The sequence below is a fragment of the Schistocerca cancellata genome, chromosome 3 (genome assembly GCF_023864275.1).
Source record: "Schistocerca cancellata isolate TAMUIC-IGC-003103 chromosome 3, iqSchCanc2.1, whole genome shotgun sequence".
In the NCBI taxonomy this organism is placed as follows: domain Eukaryota; kingdom Metazoa; phylum Arthropoda; class Insecta; order Orthoptera; family Acrididae; genus Schistocerca; species Schistocerca cancellata.
In genome coordinates, this window is record NC_064628.1 from 546,169,085 (window position 1) to 546,196,381 (window position 27,297).

Consider the following 27,297-nt stretch of genomic DNA (forward strand, 5'->3'; position numbering starts at 1 on the left):
CTCACGTAGGTGTGGATGAGATAATCATCTGCATTGAAACTGTCGTAGAATGGAAACGATACGTTTCCGGACATGGGTTCCTGTTCAAAATGTTATGTACTCACTACGCTCTACATGTCCTAGAAGTTTGTAACGAGAATTTCCGACCACCCTGTATATAAGACCTGGTCTTTAGAACTGCCTGCAGAAGTCGTTGATAGGAGATGAGGGCGCACAAGAAGACAGTAAGCTAGACATGCTCAAGTTAATTAATTACCTTGCAGTTAGTATTTTTATAATTCCCAACAAGAATATTTCACTTCAAAATTAAATTTGTGAAATATTATAAATCTAAATAATGACCACTGTCAATTACGTACCTACGCCTAACCGCAAACGTGTTGTCCTTTCTATCAGAGATAAATACGAGATTAATAAAAAGATGATGATGATGATGATTGGTTTGTGAGGCGCTCAACTGCTCGGTTATCAGCGCCCGTACAAATTCCCAACCTTTGCTCAGTCCAATTACGCCACTTTCATGAATGATGATGAAATGATTAGAACAATACAAACACCCAGTCATCACGAGGCTGGTGAAACTCCCTGACCCCGCCAGGAAGCGAACCCGGAAAAGCTTAGAGGAAGGTGAATCTGCAACCATGTTACCTAATGAGTACAAAATTGGTAAGTAGACAGCTAAAAATAAAAGATGAGAATCATGAACTTTATACCTAATCTTGGTACTATTGATGGATCGACAAGTCGCAAAAGTATGAAGCTAGCCACGAGCTCGGATCTAGATGCTGCTGTTTACAAGTGGTTTATACACGAAAGGTCACAAGGAGAACCTATCTCTGGTCACATTCTATGTGAAAAAGCAATTCATTTTAATGAAAATCTTGGAGGACTCAAATTTTAAGGCAAGGACGTCCTGGTTAAACTGCTTTAAGTGACGACGTGAGCTTCAAATGCAAGAAGAAATCTGTCTGCCAATTCTTCAGCAGCTGATTCTTTCAAAATCAGACTGAGGGCTGTATTGAGAGAAGAAGATTATGGTCATGAAAACGTTTATAGTGTTAACGATTGATCCAACTAAAAAGTTTGAGAAGAAAACTTCTTGCTGCACGTCGTGAATTAGCAGCACCTGGTCCTAAAATAAACAAAGGTTGTACTACTGCTTTAGCTTGCGCTAATGATACTGTTATCGATCGGTAGCCTATGCTCAGCATTAGTAAAAGTGAGAAAACCGCGTTGTTTCAAAAACTTTAATATGCGTGCAATGTCAGTTGTTTACACCTCACGAAAGAGCGCCTAGATTGACCGATTTTCACGGTATTGTTTATGGACGGTTTTGTACTCTCTGTAAAAGTTCAACAGTTATGAATGGCAAAGGGAGAAAACATTAAGCCTCCTTGACACAGCACCACCTTATACATCATGTGATACCTTGAACGAAAAGGACGAGTTCATAAATGTGGTGTTTTTTCCACCTAAGGGAACCTCCATACTACAGCCCATGGATCAAGGACTTTGAAACTTTGGCAATTCCGAAACAAGCTTTACTCGTCTGTTATGTAACTGAGGTATCTGTGCATAGGTGCCGGATGCTACAGTTCACGGTGGTTCAGTGGTTCCGGCACGGTAGCTCAGCGTATTCGATCAGAAGGCTGTTTGCCCTGTGTAGTAAAATCACTGGGTAAAGGAATGAACGATCAACTTGAGCGGAAGCCATGTGACGTCTGCCCACACCAATCTCAGTGAACAACACCGAACAAAACGATGAGCAAAAAGAAAAGGGTAATTAGCGTTCGAACATCGTAAGACGAACGTATATGAGGCGACGGTTCGACTCCCACTCAAACCTTAATTTTTGTAGTACAAATATAAATTCTCCGATCTTAAAAATATTTACACCTACACTATTTGTTCTTGCTGCATTAGCAACGTCTCACCGCTACGCAGGTTAACTGCCAAATGGGGCCAGCCTCCGTGTCTGTAGCTCGAAGCGTAGAGGTGCAAAGTAGTTCCGGGTACCTTGCCAGGTTGCATGTATAAGGGATATCCCAAACGACTGGCATACATTTTCAGGAAAACTATTACAGGAAAACTATTAACTTGTCGGTATTTATAAATATGTTTGTTCTAATAATTAAATTTAATTAAAAGTAGGAAGTGGCCAAATAACATGAAAATCACTAAAACTTCATGCAAATAGACGTGGTTTTTTTAAAATTATGTTACCTCTCAAATGTAGTATAAATTAAATAAAATGACCAGTTATGAAAAAATATTGATTAAAGATAAGTCGGTGCGAGAGTCGAATTGTCACTTCATGCACATTCGTTTTAGGAGGCTCGAGCGCTTACCACTTGACCACCATGAATTCTAACGTCCAGCCCTTACCCACAGATACATCAGTTACATAATAGACGCCTAAAACATCTCTTGCGATTTTCTCGGAATTGTCAGAATATTGCACCTTACTGCTTACCCATCCTGTTGTTTTAATGACCTACTAAAGGTGTACAAAGTTGTTTGAAGTAAATCTATAGTCCCAACGTCGTGGCTTCCTCTTGTTAGCTGCTCCTAAGCGGGTAGGCTTGCTTAGACAGACCAAAATTAAGAATTGTTTTAAACATTAATTCTATACATATGTACTGTACATATAAAATGAATATGCATTATAGATGTTTTGTTTACTAAGCTGTACTGCATACATTCTTATTACACGTGCCTTTATATTAGTAAAAGAGATCACGTTATTATAAATACATGTAATTTTTTCTGGAAATTTGAGAAATAGGAGTATACAGATCGAGTATCTGAGTAAACAGAATTTCCTAGCCCCATGTCCCCAAATTATTTCGGATAATCGACGCTCTATTGTAATATTATTCTAGAACAAGCTGATCCTAGAGCATTGTTGTTTTCTGTGAACAATCAAGTGGGCAGGCAGACTGCGGAGCATTGCCGCTTGCTGTGAGCAATCAGAAGTACAGGGTACATCAAAAAGAATCATCCAATTAAAAAAAAAACTATAACTATTATATTATTTGAGATATGTGCGTGGACAATGTACTGTTGGAAAGAACAAACTCTCGAGTTTTACATAGTTACCGCTAGGTAGCAGTATGTGGAAGTGCGGGAATTTTTAAATCAAAGGATTACTGAACAATGGACTGGTCGCACTGGACCCAATGATTCAGACTTACATTACTGGCCTCCAAAGTGACCGGACAATACTGCGTGTGATTATTTCTTGTGAGGGTTTACAAAAAAACTCTGTTTATGTGCCTCCGTTACCAATAACAATCAATGAACTGAGACATCGTACAACAGCAGTTGTGGAAGCTGTAACTCAAGACATGCTCGCTGCGGTGTGGGACCAATTTGAATACCTCATTGATACATGCCGTGCATCTCAAGGGCGCATACTGAATACCTATGAAAAGGTATGAAAAAAAACTTTTCGAGTTTACCGTTAATCAAAAACCAAGTTCATTGTAAGTGATTATTAGTTTCAGAAATGTAGACGTGCCAAACCGGATGATTCTTTTTGATACACCCTGTACAGTGGAGCCTTGCGCTCTGCCCGTCACGCCGCACGTGATCGCCGACCTCCGCCGCCGCGAGTTGTTCGCCACTCCGGAGATTCCTGCTCTCCTGCTCCGTGACACACACTCCTCGTTACTTCGTCTCCGCATCAACAGGGGACCGCGCCGTCTCGAGAAATCCATTTCCACACGCAGCTTGCAAAGCTTCGTGCAAGACCCAAGCTATAATTAGTATGTACAACTTTAATAGATAACGCGACTGACTTATGGCCCTAAGCCGGCCGCGGTGGTCTAGCGGTTCTGGCGCTGCAGTCCGGAACCGCGGGACTGCTACGGTCGCAGGTTCGAATCCTGCCTCGGGCATTGGTGTGTGTGATGTCCTTAGGTTAGTTAGGTTTAAGTAGTTCTAAGTTCTAGGGGACTTATGACCTAAGATGTTGAGTCCCATAGTGCTCAGAGCCATTTGAACCATTTGAACTTATGGCCCTATCTGTGGATCCTAAAGTGGAATATCGCAAAGTAATTTTTTTTGTGTGAACGGAAGGTATTAACAGAAACAATCTTTGCATTAACACAGTAATTTATTCATTTAAAAACGCAATGAATCCGATCGGATAATGAAAGAATATGAAATATTTTAGCAACTCTTTATGTGAACTCTAATGGATTTAGTGGTTTTCAGCTTTACTTGAATCAGCAAGAAGCACGTGCCTCTGACGCAACCTACGCTCCGAAAATTATTCTCGAATTTTTAACCCGAACAGAAAAACTGACTGTTGTCCTCATAGTTGTACTGAGAAACTCACACATCCACCAGAGCAATGTTGGACCTGAGGCAGGTGATCGCAGCTGAAGTATCCACATTCTTAGGAATGATCAAAGGCATTATTAAAAGAGTTACTTTATTGAAAAGATGAAACTCGGTTATAATGCCCTTGGATAAATACCCACCCAGAAATGCCCCCCCCCCTCCACCCCCCACCCTATGACGTTGTCTGTGATGTTCCTAAAGACGAACCCTAGTTTCGTAGCAGGCGGCGGTGTGACGGCTGACGTGCTCCGTTGCTGGCCGCGTCTGCCGGCCTGGAGCGCTGAGGCGAAACTGTTGATACTGGCAACTTGTAGTGCTGGAACTGAACTGCTGATGCGGCTGGACGGAACTGCTAGTACTCTCGACTTGCGGTCTAGGACGTAACTGACTTAGCACAGGCCGGCGGTGGCCTAAATAGTCGGGCGTGGATGTATATCCGCTTGCTGCTGCTAGGGCACATGACCTGGCATATCAAAATACTGCCCTGCCTACAGCACTTCCTTCACCGACAGCCACGCTGACTGTCGGCGAAGTTGGCGCCCTCAGGCGCTGTAAAGACCTCGTGTGACTCCGTGGCATACAAGGAAATACACTACTGGCCATTAAAATTGCTACACCACAAAGATGACGTACTACAAACGCCAAATTTTACCGACAGGAAGAAGATGCTGTGATATGCAAATGATTAGCTTTTCAGAGCATTCACATAGGGTTGGCGCCGGTGGCGACACCTACAACGTGCTGACATGAGGAAAGTTTCCAACCGATTTCTCATACACAAACAGCAGTTCACCGGCGTTGCCTGGTGAAACGTTGTTGTGATGCCTCTTGTAAGGAGAAGAAATGCGTACCATCACGTTTCCGACTTTGATAAAGGTCGGATTGTAGCCTATCGCGATTGCGGTTTATCGTATCGCGACATTGCTGCTCGCCTTGGTCGAGAACCAATGACTGTCAGGAGAATATGGAATCGGTGGGTTCAGGAGGTTAATACGGAACGCCGTGCTGGATCCCAACGGCCTCGTATCACTAGCAGTCGAGACGACAGGCATCTTATCTGCATGGCTGTAACGGATCATGCAGCCACGTCTCCATCCCTGAGTCAACAGATGGGGACGTTTGCAAGACAACAACCATCTGCACGAACAGTTCGACGACGTTTGCAGCAGCATGGACTATCAGTTCGGAGACCATGGCTGCGGTTACCCTTGACGCTGCATCACAGACAGGACCGCTGGCAGAGCCGCCGAGCGGTTCTAGGCGCTTCAGTCTGGAGCCGCGCGACCGATACGGTCGCAGGTTCGAATCCTGCCTCGGGCATGGATGTGTGTGATGTCCTTTGGTTAGTTAGGTTTAAGTAAGTTCTAGGGGACTGATGACCTCAGATGTTAATTCCCATAGTGCTCAGAGCCATTTGAACCATTTGATCAGACAGGAGCACCTGCGATGGTGTACTCAACGTCGAACCTGTGTGCACGAATGGCAAAACATCATTTTTTTCGGATGAGTCCAGGTTCTGTTTACAGCGATGATGGTCGCATCCGTGTTTGGCGACATCGCAGTGAACGCACATTGGAAGCGTGTATTCGTCATCGCCATACTGGCTTATCACCCGGCGTGATGGTATAGGGTGCCACTGGTTACGCGTCTTGGTCACCTCTTGTTCGCATTGATGGCACTTTGAACAGTGGACGTTACATTTCAGATATGTTACGACCCATGGCTCTACCCTTCATTCGATCGCTGCGAAACCCTACATTTCAGCAGGATAATGCAAGACCGCATGTTGTAGGTCCTGTACGCGCCTTTATGGATACAGAAAATGTTCGACTGCTGCCCTGGCCAGCACATTCTCCAGATCTCTCACCAATTGAAAACGTCTGGTCAATGGTGACCGAGCAACTGGCTCGTCACAATACGCCAGTCACTACTCTTGATGAACTGTGGTATCGTGTTGAAGCTGCATGGGCAGTTGTACCTGTACACGCTCTGTTTGACTCAATGCCCAGGCGTACCAAGGCCGTTATTACGGCCAGAAGCTGTTGTTCTGGCTACTGATTTCTCAGGATCTATGCACCCGAATTGCGTGAAAATGTAATCACATGTCAGTTCTAGTATAATATCTTTGTCCAATGAATAGCCGTTTATCATCTGTATTTCTTCTTGGTGCAGCAATTTTAATGGCCAGTAGTATATCTCAGTTTTGATGAGAGCTGTTCACGCACGTCCACCTGGCGGGGCGGCTGCCCGCACGGCCTGGCTGGTGCATGGAGGACTCTATCACCAGGCGAATACAACAGCAATGACTTGACCAAGTGCGGAGCAAGAAAATGCCCTGTCGCCCTAGTTATGCCCATCGTAATCATACATCAACAGTTGTTTAAATGTTCAAATGTGTGTGAATTCCTAAGGGACCAATCTGCTGAGGTCATCGGTCCCTAGACTTACACACTACTTAAATTAACTTAGACTAACTTATGCTAAGAACAACACACACACCCATGCCCGAGGGAGGACTCGAAACTCCGGCGGAAGGGGCCGCGCAGTCCGTGACAGAGCGCCTCAAACGTGCGGCCACTCCGCGCGGCTGTTCATCGACAGATCTGCAGAATGCCGCCGTCATGCTAACGGCTATGCGGTAGAGGACGGGAGTCGCTGCTCGTCTGCTAAAATACGCACACCTCCACGTCTTTCAGGCAACTCTCTAGATGTGCACAAGATGTGCATACCTCTATGCTTCCAAACGAACTCTTCTGGTGTTCAAAAGATACGTACGCTTCCCTGTCTCCAAATGAACTCTGATTTTTTTTCTGAATCTTACACCCTGCTGTTTCTTCCCCCTAAGAAGGACATGGCCATAAATAGCAGCTTATGCATACTCGGCCAATCAATAGCACAGTTTCTTTAAGCGTAGAAAATCCCGCCAAGACAACGCATCGCAATAAGAACCCCAAACACATTACAATACCCCCTTCTATTTCCGAAAAGCAGCCGATTCGGCTCCATCTACCTGACGGTACTAGCATTTGTATCAATCGTGCGTTTTTGCACCCAGCAACTAGCCTTGTATCACAGGTCCTCTGAAAGTAGGTAGTTGCTCATGAGGCTACGTCATCATTTTCTTCAAGCCGCGTTTCTCTCGAAAGGCACAAGATGGTTATCTCCGGAGAGCACTCTGTCTCCTGCTGATGGTCACTTGCCCGGCCTCAGTTCGGCCACTGGGCAGGGCTCGATTGTAAAATGTACAGTACCTCGCAGCCGTCCCTGGGCTGACGGCAGGGCGGACCCATTTTTTCGTTGCATTCTCTGCCTTGCCTGTTCCAAATCCAGCGTGCTACGCGTTTCCCAGCACACACAGAAAGCGCAGAGAAACAAGAAAGTCCTGCACCATGTTAAATTTAAAGATAAGAAACTAGAAGTTCAATACGTACAATCACTGTGATTCGATTTACTTTAATATGGAAATTGTTATTGTAATCCACACCGCTATTACCCTATAATTACTGAATCATCCTCATATCAAATGGAGAATGTATGCAAAATGGCAGCCTCGCTGAATTAGCCGAGCGGTCTAGGGCGCTGCAGTCATAGACTGTGCGGCTAATCCTGGCGGAGGTTCGAGTCCTCCCTCGGGCATGGGTATGTGTGTTTGTCCTTAGGATAATTTAGGTTACATAGTGTGTAAGCTTAGGGACTGATGACCTTAGCAGTTGAGTCCCATAAGATTTCACACACATTTGTACATTTTTTGCAAAATGACTTGTCGTGTCTCAAACTTCGAAAGATAAAATGTTTTTGCTGACAAGATTGACGAGTGTTTTGTCATGACTAACTTCAAATACCTGCGAGTGCAGATAAGGAACTTGCAGAGGCGGATAAGAGTCTTGCGGATGCGGATAGCGTTTTTCATATCAGTGCGGGCCTCTGCTCATTGGATACTACGTTTTCTTTCGTTTTGCGAAGTGCACAGTTTTACATTCATGATCATCCAAAGCAAGTTGCCAATCTTTGGACCACTTTGAAACCTTGTCAGGATCTGGCTGGACATTTTTGCAGCTTCTTTCAGACAGTACTCCATTACAGATAACTGCATCATCTACGAAAACTCTGAGGTCGCTATTAACACTGGCTGCAAGGTCATTAATATACAACATGAGCAGCAAGGGCCCCAACACACTGCACTGGGGCGCATACTAAATTATTTCGTGTGGTGCAATCTAACGATACATTTGTCAACTAGTGAACCAGCAGGCAAGAGTACTCACCACTGTGGCGGCTTTTTTCAGGAGTGCCGGTATGGAGAAGGCAGCAAAAGCTGTTGAAGGAACAAGAATATAGGTATAGAGTCCTAATGTTGACGCGGTGGAGGATTTTGCTCCTCCTCGGTTAACGCCATGAGACTAAACTGCAAGTCAAATCATGGAATAATATAACACGACTACAGACAGTGGTCCACCCAATGAAACCAAGCCAATAATTTTTTTTTTTTTTTTTAGTGTTGGAATTCAATGCTGCAAGTATCTAAATGCACATGCCCATTTATGACATGGTTTCCGCCAAAATTATAATCAGACGACAGAAGGAAACAGAAGGCACGAAAAATTGATATACTCTCCTCATCACCGGTGAAGAATGTTTTAGAATAGAAACAGAAGGGTAAGGATGAGAAGGAAAACCGCAGGGAAGGGAGAAAAAGAAAACAGGATCTTCTGTAACCGAAAAGAAACCTTGTCCTGCAAAAAGAACATCGCTCATAACTCCCGATGCAGGTCGCAGAGTACTTACTTTGAATCTCACAAGCAGACTGGAGGTGTCGTCAGATCTGGTATCATCCGTTTTAAGTACGCGTGTGGCTACCTACGGAAGGCTAGATAGTGGCGGGGGTCAAGCTAATATTTTTCGGGTCTTTGTGATTTGTGATAGTACAAAACGAACTAGATGTCAGGATGAGGAGGTAGATATAGTGTTAATAAGCAAATAAGAGTCTGGGTTGGGTTTCGGTCTGTTTTTAATGCTTTTCGCGTGTTTACATGAACATGCCAAAGAGCAAAAAAATGGTTCAAATGGCTCTGAGCACTATGGGACTTAACATCTTAGGTCATCAGTCCCCTAGAACTTAGAACTACTTAAACCTAACTAACCTAAGGACATCACACACATCCATGCCCGAGGCAGGATTCGAACCTGCGACCGTAGCAGTCGCGCGGCTCCGGACTGAGCGCCTAGAACCGCTAGACCACCGCGGCCGGCCAAAGAGCACAGCCACTGATTTATAACTACAGAGTCCTAAGGCAAATTTAACATAAGCGTAAAAAACAGACGAGGTTTGTAACCACACGCGATTGTTAGATGCTGCAATCAATTACTGGAACAGCCATGCCAGCCTAGCACTCTACGTATTAGGAATAGGGTATACTTAGTAATGTGTGATACTTCAGACTATGAATCATGAAACAAGCCAGTTACTAGTTATTTAATCGAAGCCTTAGGTTCAGTTACACATTACAGTGTGTATGGCAACCAGATAGGCAGATGTAGGAAAATTCCATTAACCATAGTCCTGAGGTATCTAAAGGCAAGTTTTTCAAGTCCTTTTTAGTGTACAAGCTTAACTGAGTGTGGTACTTCGCATTCAAATAGTTCATGCGGTCAGATGGTAAACATCCGAGGCGCTAGAAGTACATTGCTGCTTGTCACTCAGCCTCGCTTGCCGACTGGTAGCTTCTACACACATCAAAAAAAGTTTTGGATCACCTCGGTTCCGAGAGTTCTGGACGCTGTACAGAAAATTGGAACAGAGATCAATATAAGCATCATTTCCGCCCTTTTTATTGCTCATGAAAACCACACATTGCAAGTTGTACCACCAAATAGCGAGACCTTCAGAGTGATGGTCTAGATTGCTGTACACACCGGTACCTCTAATACCCAGTAGTACGTTCTCTTGCACTGATGCATGCCTGTATTCGTTATGGCATACTATCCACAAGTTCATCAAGGCACTGTTGGTCCAGATTGTCCCACTCCTCAACGGCGATTCGGCGTTGATCCCTCAGAGTGGGTCACGTCGTCCGTATAACAGCTCTTTTCAATCTATCTCAGGCATTTTCAATAGGGTTCATGCCTGGAGAACATGCTGGTGACTCTAGTCGAGCGATGTCGTTATCCTGAATGAAGTCATTCCCAAGATGTGCACATTGGGGGCGCGAGTTGTTGTCCACGAAGACGAATGCCTTACCAATATGCTGCCCATATGATTGCACTATCGGGTGACATTCACGTATCGTAAAGCCGTTACGGCACCTTCCATGACCACCAGCGGCGTACGTCGACCCCACATAATGCCGCCCAAAACAGCAGGAAACCTCCACCTTGCTGCACTCGCTGGACAGTGTGTCTAAGGCGGTCAGCCTGACCGGGTTACCTCCAAACACGTCTCGGACGACTGTCTGGTTGAAAACATATGCGACACTCGTGATGCCAATCCTGAGCGGTCCATTCGGCATGTTGTTGGTCCCGTCTGTACCGCGCTGCATTGTGTCGTGGTTGCAAAGATGGACCTCGCCACGCACGTCGGGAGAGAAGTTACGCATCAAGCGGCCTATTGCGCACAGTTTGAGTCGTAACACGACGTCCTGTGGCTGCACGAAAAGTATTATTCAACATGTTAGAGTTTCTGTCAGGGTTCCTCCGAGCCATAATCCATAGGTAGCGGTCATCCACTGCAGTAGTAGCCCTTGGGCGGCCTGAGTGAGGCATGTCATCGATAGTTCCTGTCTCTCTGTATCTCCTCCATGTCTGAACAACATCTCTTTGGTTCACTTCGAGACGCCTGGACTCTTCCCTTGTTGAGAGCCTTTCCTGGCACAAAGTAACTATGCGGACGCGATCGAACCACGGTATTGATCGTCTAGGCGTGGTTGAACTACTACAGACAACACGAGCCGTGTAACTCCTCCCTGGTGGAACAACTGGAACTGGTGGACAGTAGGACCCCCTCCGTCTAATCGGCGCTGCTCATGCATGGTTGTTTACATCTTTGGGCGGGTTTAGTGACATCTCTGAACAGTCAAAGGGACTGTGTCTGTGATACAATATCCGCAGTCAACGTCTTTCTTCAGGAGTTGTGGGAACTAGGGTGATGCAAAACGTTTTTCGATGTGTGTATATAGTGCGTTTGGGCCTGTTTGCTTACAGATGGTGCGTGACCGCATAGCCTTTTGCGTCCAATTCGCGGTTTATTAATGCGTGTGACTAAATACCGTACTGGCGGAAGTGAATGGCGTTGTCGGTCTCAATCTAAGTTACAGGGCTTGCTAATAACATTCGTATCTAGAGGATTTTTTATTTTTTCTTGCAACCCTGCATGACTCGGTCACTACTCTCCTTAGAAAACGAACTCAAGAAAAATGCTTTTTCCAAGGTTGCGGACGTGATTTTGGTGAAGACTGCTGCAGTGTGATAAATGCAAAGAATGGTAGCATGATGACGGTGCGTAATATGAGGGTGTAAGTACGACCATTTCTGAAGAATTTCATGTGCGAACTCTCGCTCAGCTCTATGACCACTCGTGTCCGCCTGTGCTTGTTAGGTTCCGATAGTTAAATACAATAACATATTAAGTAGGTATTCGCATTTTTCCTTAACTGTGTATTCTCATCCCGATGCTTCTTTATACAGCTCGTATAATCAAGATTATCAATTACTTCTGGTAGGAAGTTCGTCGATGGAGTAGAAAGAGCTTGCTACCAATAAATCCTTCAGGTTGCTCTAATCTTCCGGTATGTGGACATACGTGTTCCAGAATAACAGACACTTTTTTTTGTCCAAAGTAAGCGCATTCGAATTATTTTTATAGATTCGATACAATATTGCAGTGTCTGTGTTGTTCATAAGTACGATGCAACATTCCTTCGGACATGTGTTATGAAACACATTAAATGTATTCGCAGTTGCTAATAAGGACAATCATCAGCTGTAGAATGGAACGGCGATACTGAAAATTTGTGCTGGACAGGGACTCGAACCTATCCGAGGACGCCTCACAGCCAGACGCAAAGGTCCAAACCATCAACCATGCAATTGCGAATACATTTCATGTAGTTCATAACGGCTGTAGTCGCCGCAGTGCCTATTCCTTCGGGCATGCTGTATGTCCAAAGGAATATTGCATCGTACTCCTCAAAAACACAGGCTCTGCAATATCATATTTATCCACCGACACCGGGCAAGCGACTTTCAATTAAAATGTTTCCCGTTTTCGGGAATATACATAATGAATGTACGAGTGCAGGTTGTGGACAAATGGTTGACGACGTATGGAAATTTGAGTCTGCCCATGAGTTGTGCTCGGAAAACCTAATGGTAAGATAATCGCTCACGATATGCGGGAAATCCGTGTTCGGGTCCTGGTCTGGTACATATTTTCCCTGTCGTCATTCCGTTACACAGCTGAGGCTGTCCGTCATCGCTACTGCAAATACATTTCATGTATTAAGCAGATTGTTCTTACTGCTAGTCGATCTGTGTCCGATCTATTGGTTACTTTCACTAAAAGCATTATCATTGACAGTCTTTCTAAAACGTACACAGGGTCTTTTAATTCTATGTGAAAAATTGGAAATACCTATTGCTGCGTGATTAACACAGAACATGTAACTGGTTTGTAGGTGCAACAGTGGCAAATGCATCCCAGACCGCTGGCAGTGCGACGACGAGAAGGACTGTGAGGGAGGAGAAGATGAAGAGTCATGTGCTGAGAAGAAACCACGCACTTGCGCCCCTGACGAATTCTCCTGCAGTTCTGGAAACTGTATTTTGGTGAGTCATTACTTTGAAACCAGGCAATTATGTGTAGCAGAGTAGTATTGTCCTGATATTCATAAAAAGTCTTTATAGAAAAGCTTGGAATGTAAGTCTCTCGTTTTGCAAATTGCTCGTGTCAATGCTTTGAAAATATGCCTTAAGATATCTCCCTAAATAAGTAATATTTTGTAAAAGCTTCTTTCATCGATGTTTGCTACCGTGCGTAAGTGTGGTTGTTGGATACCTACCTTCTGAACGACTTCTTTTGTACACACATCAACAGCAATTTTGCATCGCCGCTTTATTTCTAAAGTATTGGTACAGAAATGAAAATTTGGCTCTGAGGCATGCGTATGCTGTATATTCATTTACAACGCGGTCAGATCACCAAATAAAAAAAAATTAAAAAAAAATCATGATGGTAAACTCGTCAGTTTCCCCATTGGAGGGAGGACGACGGTTCAATCCCGGGTCCGGCCATCCTGATTTAGGTTTTCCGTGATTTCCCTAAATCACTCCAGGCAAATGCCGGGATGGTTACTCTGAAAGGGCACGGCCGACTTCCTTCCCTAATCCGATGAGACCGATGACCACGCTGTCTGGTCTCCTTCCCCAAAAACCAACCAACCAACCCATTGGAGGGGGGCCGGTGGGGGGGGGGGGGTCAACAATGTCAATACATGGTGTAACGTCCCCTTGCTCGGGTGCAGGTTCTTGAATCTGTCGTGGCATACCATGTCATCGAGGAGCAAGCCCTAATCCAAATCGTCCCACTCTTCAACGGCGATTCTACGTAAGTCGCCCGGAGTACGAGGTCGTTGTCGACGTTGTTACGTTTCTATTTCAAATGACACTTAAATATTACAATAACGCTGAGACATAACGTGTTTTCCTTTAAATGCAAATGTATTTGTGTAAATTACAATCACAAGCTCGTTGTGAAATATAAACAGTCTATGTGAGTAATGCAACACAGTGATGCTGAATATTTAATTTGAGATGTGCTCTTTGTCCCGGAGTTCTTGCCGAGAAGTGGGTTCTCTTTTTAGATTGAGTCAGCGTGTAATATGAAATAAGAGACAGGTACGCCTTAACACTTCTCGTTCCAGATTTATTGCACATGTTGACACAGACGATGCGTCACAAGACGTCAGACCAACGACCCACCAGCGAACTGGCTACCGTTCTTTTGTAGCGTTCTAAACTTGGTTTTCATTATTGTTATTGTAGATTTGAAAATAATTATATCTGATTGAATAGACATGCGTAGTTTTAAATACTCTCATCAGTATTAGATACATAATTCAGCCAAACTGCAATATTTTTACAGGAATTCGCATTAAATATGTAAAGTAAACAATCAACTTATTAGTTTTCTCAATTACGTGAAGACGAAATTACATTCAATGTTCCTACTGTGTGTCCATGTGTGTGGCTTATGTATGATAATATTCTTTTATTAATATGCACAGAAATTCTGTTCTTTTACATAAAGGTTCCGTTTGGCAATTTGTTTATAGATTTTATTATTTCGTGAATTATTTTAATTACATCGATAATCAAAGGCATTATAAACATTTGTCTCACGCGTTGACAGTAGCAAATCACATGTTATTTCAATTACTGAGGCCAATGGACGAAAATGAAGAAACACTGCGTTATATGATTTCATTACTCGATAATTAGAACAGAATGCAGTGATTTCAGATGTTCCTACCAATTAATCGAGCTCTGTAGGTTTAATGCATTGCCGTTTCAATATTATATACAGTTCATATGGTTCTACAAGTAGGAATTACTGGATGGACCTTGTATTTACGTTATAATTATACTTGTTACTTGGAATCTGGACGATTACATCAGTACAACGTAAAACCACCCAAAGTTGCAAATTTTACTTTGTTTATTCACTCGATGACTAGTTTCGGGTCGAGACCTATTTTCAGACCATCGTAAAACGTGCAACGATCAGTTACAGCGCATAGAGGTATCTGCATCCGCTGTAACTGTTCGTTGCACTTTTTGACATGGTTTTCACATCTTCGGAAATACCATTTTTGACCATGTTACGACGGTCTGAAAATGGGTCTCGGCCGGAACCTAATCATCGAGTGAATAAAAAAAGTAAAATTTGCAACTTTGTACTAATTTTTCGTTGTACTGATTAATAGAAGTTGCCGACCCACAATTATTTTAGCATGCTGGAAATTCGCTGCGTGATTACATGTCCTAAATGAACTAAGGGAGGGTAGTGTCCTTCGATGTAGGAAATCTCCTAAACTGGCCTGTTACGTATCAGCATCCCAATACGTTCGTTTCAATTAGACTTGGCCACTGTTTCTATGTTTCGATACAGTGTATCGATACGTGGAACTGTTTCAGTGTTTCGGAACGGTTGTTGTTCACTGTTTCGAAACAGTGGTGTTTCATTCCGCCCCTGTCTCGGACCAGATTCGATCTCGAGCCAGACACAGAAACTGTATCGTTGTTTCAAAATAAGGCTGTTTCAGTCCACCTGTGCCTGGAACGGACTAATTGTATCGAAACAGTGATGTTTCATTCCACTCTGTGTCGGACGAGATTCGGGCTCGGCACAGGTACTGAAACACAACATACCACTTCATGAAACTCTTTCAAGAGTGTCGAAATCTTTTTGACAAGCAATAGCATGAAGCTTAAGATATCCGAAAATAAAGCTTCGTTTCTAGCTGACTGTCCTGTTTCGAAATGGCGTAACATCTGCTTTATAAACACTAACAAAACAATAAAACAACGCATACTATTCACATTCAAAATAATAAATATGTGAAATCATTCAGTTAAATTACACTTTTTTTATAACATACGCTTCTCTGTTCATGTACAGTAATCATATTAAGAAACGCAAGTAAGCCTACAACATTTTGAATAAAAAAAGGCGTAGAGTGACAGTTATTAGACATATACATAAATTTGATGTAAGTATAATTGCAAGCAATCTGTTTGACAAATCACTGATAGTGTAATGGTGTACGGGAAGGGCTGGGAAGCATGGTGAATTTATAGTAACGTTTCGAAACACCTTGAAAGACAAAAAAAAATTCTGTTATATTTTGTTATTTATTCGAATTATTTGGCGTTATTTGTGAGTCTATAGTCACTGTGCCTATTATCCACAATGATTCCCCTTGTGTAGATGAAAATTAGCAGAATGGGTATATTACCCATACTAACGGAATGTTTGTTTCTGCAGTTTGCTCCCACCTCCAGTTCCATTCGTGGTGGTTCTTCTGTCTTCAGCTATGGCTGTCCTCAGCCAATTGAAAAGTATGAAAGTCACGCGACACGAAAGCAGCGCATTTGCTGCAGGAAATACGAAACTGCCAAGACGCCTAAGTGATAGTTTCATACTTTCTGCAACATGATTAGCGTTCTGGCACCTCATTTGTGTTTATATGGACATACTTATACAATAGACATTCAAGATGATAAAATGTGTAGGTTTATTAGAATACAAAACACAAACTGTTTCACTGTTTCGAAACAACGTATCGGAACATTACATTGTACTGTTTCATTTGTTTCGAAACAGTTACGTGTTTCAGTTTGCCCATCTCTAGTTTCAATCGATTCCATACGTGTTCTGAGAAGCAGGCAGACCACTCCATTCTGTTGATCCTAGTATGCTGAAGGCACGCGTTCGCGAGAACAGCACCATGAGCACATGAGTAGTCATCCGTCAGGATGAAATTGTCACCAAAATGTTGGCAATACAGTCCCACTATCGGTTGCAGAATCTCGTCGCCGTACCACAGAGCAGTGAACCGGCCCTCAGCAACCACGAGAGGCCTGCAGTAGCCTCATGTACTGCCACTACAGAATGTCACTTCACCACCACCTTGTCGCACATGTTGGGGACACTGTTGGAGACATTTGATAGTACCAGGTTTTCTCCAAACACGTTCTCTGCGATTCTCAGGGTACAAACAGATCGGAGTTTCATCTGTAGATGACGTCCTGTACCCTCTTCGAGCGCCGAATTCAGTTCTGGAGCTCTCAGACCACAGTTTCTGTGATTCAGAACTCATAGATATCGAACATTCTGTGCACCTGTCGAGCGTGAACTGCCTGTGCGGTGCAAATCCTCAACACTACCTGTCAACTGGAAACGATTTCATATCCACACCACATCACTTTGACTTCGGTGCACACTCGAGTAACTTCCCTGCTTGACAAGCCTTCTGCGAGTAACGTGATGATGCGGTTCCGATCATCGGTCGCGATTGTCCTTCGTGACGTGACGCACGTTCAGTCAACTGTTCCACAGACGTCTCTAACGCATCCGCACTGGTGCTTTACTGTCAACTGAAATTCTACAATCCATCGAGTGTGGCGTTCTACCCGTAGGAAGCGCTAGTGGTAACGGTGTGTTTGTTTACAAATAACGTCAGGGGTGACCTTCCGATCGGTATTGGAACAGTCACAATAGCGACACACCTGCACGACATCTTGGTGTAATGCAAACCTTTTGTTGATGAGTGTACTACCCCATCACGATATTATTGCAGTTAGCTTCCTGTGGCCGTTATCGAAAACACGCGGCGAATTCACAGTAAACAAGTACAGTAGTGACTTAGGAAAACGCATTCGTATTATGAACGATTTCAAGACGTTTGTGCATACTCTATCAAGTGTTTCAGCATTTCCTAGTGAAATACTGTGGTAAAAACTCGCGATAAGCCGAAAGAAGCACCCTTACCACCAGGTGCAGTAACGGGCAACTACCGATATATTTATCGAAATGTCTTAATACAGGAACTTTGTGTTGACGACAGAGCTGCCGTGTAAAAAGTGATTGTGTAGTCCTTTTTACCTTTCTTCTTCTTTACATTTTGTTTCTTTGACCTACGTATCTAGAGATCTGAAGATGTGAATGCGCCAACAATATATGTGAGCGGAATTGTTTCCACCTTTGATCCTACCGAGAAAGGTGACACTCTTCGGAAGGAGTGCCATTGACATCCACGTACGCTCATCGTAATTAGCATACGTTTCCCTTCGTTTCCCTAAATTATCTCACAATCAGTTCAATACTGGACTCTTTCCTTTTGTTCTTTCGTCTGTAATGACAATCAGTAACGCCTTAAAAATTTCTGTAATTGTTCATGCAATCGTTTTCCACTTAAATCTCATGGTGCTGGTATTGTTTCTGAGTAAAATAATGTGGGCGATCATTTTGTGATTTGGTTTTTGAATTTGTAAAGAAAATAGATGAAACAGGTTCATAATGAAATACAGTTAATGTAGCGTGATAATTCGCCACGCAGAAGATGCCGTGGAAATCTAGAAAGTACAGTTTCTCTATGGTGACACAGAAGAAAAGATGAACCAGAACTGAATGGACGTCTCTAAATCAGTGCGATAACTGATGAGATGGAACATTTGGTGCTGCTCAATATACGCGTGATAAGCCAAACAATCGCCAAACCGATTTGTTTTAATCTTGAAACAACGAGTAAGATACCGGAACTCTTTGATGCACCTGTGTCGTATCTTTTTCTACTGTTGATGAGGCACAATTATTTACCAGTAATTTAATTTTTTCTTGTCAAAATTCTAATAAACCAGCCCATGGATCGTGCATATACTACTTAGGTACATTCATACTGAAAGGCCACTCTTTTTTTTGTTTTTTCTTACAATTTACGAAATTGCTACCATCTTTGACGTGTTCTACACTAGTCAGTGGAAGAATGTGTCTGATTTTTTAATTAAATATTTCACTTAAGAACTTATTTGTTGATAAAAATCGTTGTTTAATTAGCAGGTTTCATTGCACTGTTGACCATTTCATTAAAAAGAGCTGCTTGCCTCGTTTGTCGTTACCGTAATCGATAGTGTGCGTCACTGACACTTCGTTTTACTTACCTATACTACATTGTCAAAAATAATTAGGTGTGTAATAGTTACTTCGAGGAGGCTATAGGAGAAGTGAACAGATCTCTTTAATTATGTCATTGAAACGTTCAAGAAAACCCACTATCTAGCGAAAGACTACATACAAAGTTTTAAGAACCAGAGGAATGGTAACACTGTAGGGAAGTAACTTTAATTTTGTCACCAGTGATTTTTATGTTTAGTTTTTTAAGAATACACTGTAGAATTTAAGAATACTGGTGGAAATGCAAATTCTACAAAGAGTCCTGTAAATTAGTACTCAACTCCTAGCACAAAATACTCTAATCCCAATAGTTATACTTTTCTTGTTCCTGCTCCTTTGTAATTACCTCCATTTGGGGTTATTTTTCTCCGTTTTTACATATGTTTCAAGCAATTACATTCAAAACAGGGTTTTTATAATAGTAAATCATTGGAGCAGTTAATATAGATGTTTGTAAATTAATCTGTATTTAGGCTGCATCTGTTCTGATAATACAAGTAGGGGAGAGTGGGGCGCTCTGAACCATGGGGCACAATGAATCAGGTAGCATAATTTCAGTATAAGGTGGTAAATTATTTTTTCCTCTGTGCATATATTGTCAGTACTGCTTTAGCAACTGCCACTTGTTTTCTGTGGGATCTAGTTCCCGCCATTAGTGTTGTACTGGTGATATGTTAGTTTCGCGACAGTGAAGTAATTTTTGGGGACATAGATACTTTGAATTTTGTTCAATTCTTTGTCACCAAATTTTAGAGAAAGTAAGTCATTTTAACAACATCAATACTGTATTTTAATGATATAGATCTTCAAATGTTAACAATGTTCATACATAGCCTCACATGAGCTTTGTTTGAAATATGTACTGTAGGGGCACACTGAACCAAGCTCTCCCGGGGCACAATGAGCCATGGTTCATTGTGCCCCAGGAGTCTTTTAATTGTCCAATACAAGCACTCTGTACTTTGTTTCCTTAGCATGGGTAAAACATATTTGTAAGAATTTAAGGCTTTTAAATCACAGACGTTCAGCAGTCATGTTTTATATTATCAGGTTTGAAGATGGTTCTTTCATACTGCAGGAAGACGGACAGAGGTAAAACTGACCATTACATTATGCAAGAAGCTGTACAGGATGTTCTTAATAAGTGCATGGCAGTTCGCCAAGCAGCTAAATCTCATTTAATACCGTACCCAATTCTTCATTGATATGTTCAAGACATGAAATGTGGTTCCAGAGAAAGATTGACACCAAACTATGACAATCGTAAGGTATTTTCTGTGGAGCAGGTGAAAGAATTAGGTAAAGGATGAAGCTTTTGTTGCACATACTTTATGTGCTCCCACGACCTGCTACTGATGGTGTGACAAAGAGACAAAAATCATATTTCAAATTTGGAATCAGCTTCGAGTCCATTGATGTTCGGTAACTCCAAAATAAGTAACGTGATTGTGTGCCTACAGATTTAATTATATGATTCACACATGGAATATATGTACACATTATGTTTAAAGTATATTTACACTTACGTTGTATACTAAGTAGGTTCTTTCAATGAACCTGTTTAAAGTGGTTCATTGTACCCCACATGTGGGGCACAATGAACCATTTACCAAATTTTCTTTAAAGGTCTGCAGCTAAAAAACAATTAATGACAATGCAATCATATAAGGTCATTTGATACTTGAATTATTAAACTGTAACATCTGTAAATCACAACTTTGTAATAAAATTATTGGATGAATAACACGGAGAAATATTTTTTATGGTTCAATGTGCCCCACTCTCCCCTACCCCCAAGGCAGAGAAACTTTGCTCCATTTAATATTTTTCTGCTGGATCTCCAAATTTTAGTAAAAATGAAGAGTACAAATTCTGGATTAATGTTTGGTCATAGGAATGAAGGAAAAAAGCAATTACTTAAAAGAAAAGGATTAAGAGGTCTGGTGCAACATTTTGACCACAGCATTGAAGGACAAATGGCAATTATGTAAGCAAAAACAGATTTTACTACCAAAGTATTTACAGTTTAAAGATTTCATCTAAAATGTTTACATTGTGCGCTATTAGCTCCAATATCCAGCAAGCTCCAGCACAGAGTGAAAACCACCTATTTTGTTGGAGGAAGAAAGTTGGCAATTATTTCATCGAAGTTATACATCATTTTGTCTTTTGACATTGGCCACTTCCATGATTTCTGAGACATTTGCGTTGAACTTATTGTAGATCCATAATCGTTTGCATTAGTAATTAATTCAGGAAAATATTCCCCTTCATATTTGAAGATTACATACAAGCCCACAATGTGCACAACTTTGCCATATTCTGAACCACTCCTCTTTGGCCTGGTTACTAACTAGGTGTCATCCACATCAAACTCGATAGGTGATGGTGATATTATCTGTGATCTGCAATAATCCTCATCTTCAGAAGAATCTCTGAGGGAGGTGCTTCAGGACTACTTTCTTGATTTTTAGGACTTTTTCTCAATATCTTCATAACTTAGTTCTGCATCTATGTCATTCTTTTACCAGGAGTCACTGTAATCTTTGTCTGTTCTGGCAATGCCGGTACTCCATGCAGATCTCTTATTTTGAAGGGATGCATTGAAAGAGTCCTGTACTGCATCTTCGTCATAAGTCTGTGAAAGGAGATGATAAAGAATTTCATCAACATTGATTGGACGTATGCCACACTTTCTGCAACCTGGTATTAGATTTCTTGTTGAGTTTTTGTGTAGTGTATTCATTAGCCATCTTAACAGAAATGGGAAATGCTGTTTCTGCAAGACAGTGTCTTTGAAGGCTTGCTCACTGCTTTTCCACTCTGTAACGATTTGTCTCCACACTGCTTTCATGAGCCCAAAGATAGAAACTCTCAAAGGCTATATAATGTGGGTACTGTTCACTGGCAGACAGATGAATGAAATCTATCACCTTAGAGCTCTGGAACACAGGTTGTCAAATGTGAGAACAAACTATCACAGATTACTACCTTCTTTCCTTCCAGCTTTTTCAATTTTGGTACCATTAACTTTCTGAAACACTAACTGTGTTACTGCCAAACCATCGGTTAGGGCTATCACATCTTTAAGTTCAACATGCGAATGTCAACATATTCTCTGAGAACATGCTCATTGACAGCAGCTCTACTCCTTTTAATGTTGGCTGCAAACTGCGTGCAAAGTTCAGGGTGCGATTTGGGGAAACCTGAGAGCCATTCATGGCCTGAACAACTGCCTGTGCATCAAGGAACTTTATATCCCTGTCTGTCGAGGAGTGACTTTACAATCATTCAGAGTCCCACTGGAGTGACAGGAAACCCAAATTCACTCAGATGCAAAACACGTTACAAACTGTGCTTCTTCTCCATTAATAAAAATTTATGGGAACCCTGACTGTGAATTAATTGCTTCCTTCTATTTCTGTTTATTAATTAGGGTTCCTCTTGTGATATTAAAACTTGGTTCAGCTATCTTCTGTGACATCATCTTTCTTCTCATGGCTGGTAGGCATTTCTCCAGGCCTTTTAGAGTGCAATCACAGTATCGCCTAGTTCCAACAACTCTCTTTGTGCTTTAATGGCATTTTCACCGATCTGAAAGAGATTGGAAACATTGTTCACTGGCAGGAGTACACTTTGGTGGACAAGAGCACCTGTATGATAGTTTGTAGGGAGGCCTACACTTAGGGCATGGAGTATTTTTATTGTTTTGGAATAGGAATGACGACTTGTAAGTAGCCATAAACAAGTTCCAGTTCTGCTCTGTTAAAAACCTGTATAACACTGACTTTTAAATAATTTTCTCAATGAAAATCACCTAACTACACTATTCCCCCTGAGAGCTGGTGACGAGGAGGGGGTTGTGGGGCTCCCTTTGCCCCCCAAGTATGGGCACCCTTGGCCAATGGTAAACTCAGTCTTTAATATTCATAGATATGTAAGAAATGCACCCTGGGGAGACTTTGCCCCACTTTTTTGTCTTGCAAAGTTTCTCTAAAATAAGAAATTTCACAACCTATCAAATAAGTCAACAATGACATGAACGATACTCCATTAAATGAAAAACAATGATACTTTTCAGACCTAGACATTCTGAGTAATGGAAGTTATGGTGATTGACTTTCACAGTGAACAGTTAACCCCATGGGACAGGTGGGGAGGTGGGGGCAAGAGATTCTTCCAGTTTTATTTTTTGTACGCTTAAGCACATCTTTATTCAGATGCTCGCAAAAATTTCAAAATAGTCAGCACTCAAAGAGGCAAGAAAGGCTGCCAAACTAAAAGTGTTACCTTTCGCAGAAAAGCCACTGCACTAAAGTTCTCCTTCCCCTCCAAGCGGAGCAATGTTTGACCCTATAGAGCAAAGTAACCCAAAATAGTACACAGTTTTTTTTCCTTAGATGGGGAATGCTCCCAGTACTGTAGAAATATGTTTTTACTATAAACAAGTTTATAGTTTCCCTCTGCACTCTCTGTGTTTATGTTCATCTTATAACTTTTCTGTAAACACTGTTATGAAGTAATTGTTGAAGATTCGGTGAAACTGAATACTTCTATGACCTGACCCTAACTGGCTAGCATATTTCTTTTTAACATTTTGTCATTATGGCCAGGTAAACGAGCGACTGTTGATTTTATTTATAAATTACTAATGGTAGTTGGGTCTAAAAGCAAACTGCCAACAGCAGTTGCTTTATTTACCAGTAGAGAATTTTATCATGGCCAAATGATCCAAAGAAGCACATTAACAGCTGTAGTTATCCTTGATCAATATTGTTTGACCAAAACAGAACATTTGTATTCATCAAGATGTATCTATTTGATTTCAGCAATTTCCCTGTGATGTTCTGATAAGAACAATACATCTTGAAATTGCTGGACTAGCAGGACAGAGTGGGTGAGGTTAATTTGTGGAAAGGGGCCAAAATAAGCTGCTGTCAGTTGCACTCAACATATAAACTTCATTTGTTAAAACACACAATAACATAAGCAAGAATTAAAAACTCTCAAGGTTTTAATGAAAGAGCTCCTTTGATTTAATTTGAATTGGCTAAAGGTCACAAACAAAAATCCAAGGCGTAAGCAAGGAATTGAGGTACAGGGATTCTTCTGGAAGTTTCACTTCTTTTAAAATATTTTTTTTCTTCAATAAAAATAGGCTGAAGGCCTTGCTTAAATCTCTCTTATGGAACTCAGCTGAAGGCCACACATTAAGCAAGGACAATGTTACGGCTTAAGGCCAAAACAAAGATTTTCAATGTTAATTCTAAATAGGTTGAAAACTCGGCTGAAGGTCGCATATCAACAAAACAATTTAATGGCTTAAAGTCTAGGAAGAAGAGCTTTCAATTTAGAAAGGCTGTGGGCCTTAGCTTAAAATATTTCATGTAAAACTCGACTGACAGCCTCATACTAAAGAATAACAATCTTATGAGTTAAAGGCAAGACAAAGATTCTGAATTTTTAATTTAATTGAGAATAAAACTCGGCTGAAGGCCACACAGCATGCAGAAAACAATTTTACAGCTTAAGGCCTAAGAAGAAAAGCCTTGAAAATTTTAATAAGGTAAAACTCAGCTGAAGGCCACACACAGTACTTAAAACTAAAGGAAATCACTATGTAAAACCAAGGGGCGGCACTCAGAAGGTTTCAAGGGTCGGCCTGACAAGTAACACTAATGCACAGTTAGGTGAGACAGGCAGCCAGACCGACAACCGCTTAATCAGAAGGCAACCCAATCGAAGGCCAGCCAACAAACCAACCAACAATATCAGTTCTGCTCCACCCTATGAGTAAAATGAGAACAAGACTTCAATAGCTCAACGTTCTGGATACTGGTACCCAATCCAGCCAAGTCAGAATAAAGGCCCAAAACTACCAATTCACTTCAGCTGTCGAACTGCACACCGTGCTGGACAGCAACAACACGACAAGGAAAATACACTGTCAAAAACTATGTCAATGCCCAGGGCAGGTAACTGGAATGTTAATGGCCACAAGGCAGAAGATACCACTTGTGCACTTCATTAATGAAGGAGTGAATTAAATTAAGTTAAACCCCATCCAAGAAAACGGCTGCAAATCTAGCTGATTTCAATGCACACGTGTTGTTGCTCGCAGGAATCTCGCAGAAAGCAACAGCCAGGATCAAACAAAGAGAAGTGATAGCAGTCAAGGCTTGACAGTAGGTTAAGTGAGCACTAAACTTTAGAGTCCTAGATCGGTGGGTGACAAACTTGTAACCCTTGCAAGAAGCGCCTCACAACTCCAACTGCGCATGCACACTGCCAGCAGCTCCAGCCCGACCCTGCACGATAGGGACCTCCTTGCTGCTCTTTGCCAACTGACCGACTGCAGTGCTGCTATGTCCAGACTCACTGCTGGTCTGTCCATGACTCCCTTGATGTCCATTTGCAACTCGGAGACACCACGACGCAGAGAGACTGGCTCGTACCCAACCACGCAGAGGGAACATTTCGACATCTCTGCACAGGCAAGGAACCAACCCACGTCCAGCGAGATGACCAATTGAAGGGACCCAGAAACAGTCAGAGAATCAGTTACACGTTGCCCGATGAGACGACTGACCGCACAACCAACCAACGGTCATTCCCACTCAAATCTCCTTCCATCGGACAATGCATGTGTGTCGCCAGTGGTCGGGCGAGTACTGGCTGCCCATGCCTCATCTGTGCTCTGTCCCCGACTTCGCTGCTGCTGCATCCTAACTGAACAGCCAACTGACTTCCAGACACACGATGGTCTGGAAATACTATCGGTCACTCCAGAGATGGTATGAAAGTGCACGATTGATAAGCACTGCTGCTGCCACTCATGGGCAAGTAAGGCGGGAAGTTAGTCACACCAGTAAATGGAATAGGAAAACAAGGTGGCAGTACTGTAATAGAAGGTGACAAACAATAAATGGCATGAAAACAAGCTGTGCACAGCTCACATCTGCTGCCATGACACCTGTCTTTTCATTTTTCTGTATTTATATGAGAAGGTCATCATTCTTAGTTACGGGGCTTTGATTTTTTGATGTAAGACTCATCATTCTTAGTTACAGGGCTTTGATTTTTTTATGTAAGACTCCAAACAGATGTTCTTTTAGATACATAATTTTGTGTAAGCAGCACCATTTTGTTTTTCTTATCTGTTTCAACCATGTGTGGCCCTTTGTTTTGGATGAGTTGATACTAAATAGGCCAAGGCCACCTGGTGGAAGTGTTTGATGTGGTATGAATACTGATTGAATGGATGTTTTATATAATTAGTAGCAATGAAAGTAGTCTGTCACCAGAAGCATTCAGATTGGAGATCCAAATGGTGCCATATATGGTGCAACCAAGAAAGATTCCTCAATCACACCCATGGATGAATATCCCTTTCCTCTGAGCAATTTTCAGAATTGTAAATCAACTAAGTAATGCTGCTTCAGCCAGGGCTTAAAGAATGACACAGTTTTCACACTAGTATGAAGATCATTCTCAGCAGTGTGCCTAATGTCATTTTCAATTAAATTGATGCTGCAGTCAGAACGTCTGCACATTTTACTAGTATTATATGATCTTCACCAAGAACCTTTTGTTATAACCCAAATCACAAGGAAAATCTCTCAACTCTACACCCGGCTTGAAAGTACTAGTTGCTTGGTAATTGTCTCCCAAAGAGCTCCGTAGTAGAATGTAATTTTCACTCTGCTGCAGAGTGTGTGCTGATATGAAACTTCCTGGCAGATTAAAACTGTACACCAGACCGAGACTTGAACTCAGGATATTTGCCTTTCGTGGGCAAAGACGAAGATCTTGAGTTTGAGTCGTGGTCTGGTGCACAGTTTTAATCTGTGGGGAAGTCCCTTATCAGCACACACTCCACTACAGAGTGAAAATTTCACGCAGGAAACATCCCCCTAGGCTCTGTCTAAGCCATGTCTCCTCAATACCCTTACTTCTGGAAGTGCTAGTCTTGCAAGGTTTGCAGGAGGACTTCTGTGAACTTGGAAGGTAAGGGATGAATTCTGGTGGAAGTTAAGCTGTGAGGGCGGGTTGTGAGTCATTCTTTGATAGCTCAGTCAGTAGAGCATTTGCCCGTGAAAGGCAAAGATCCCGAGTTAGAATCTCAGTCCACCACACAGTTACAAACTGCCAGCAAGTTTCGGCTCTGTAGTAGTACTGACATTCACTCTGTGTCACTGTGACTCAGCAATAAGATCTTCTTCATC

General features: G+C 42.2%; 1 protein-coding gene across 1 annotated transcript in view; it reads left to right on the plus strand.

Moving 5' to 3' along the window:
• The window catches only part of LOC126176416 (low-density lipoprotein receptor-related protein 4), a 646,448-nt gene that overhangs the window by 383,452 nt on the left and 235,699 nt on the right, over positions 1–27,297 (plus strand). The window contains exon 7 of the mRNA XM_049923573.1: positions 13,017–13,167. Within this exon, the coding sequence (XP_049779530.1) occupies positions 13,017–13,167 (151 nt within the window). The remainder of the gene's footprint in view (positions 1–13,016; positions 13,168–27,297) is intronic.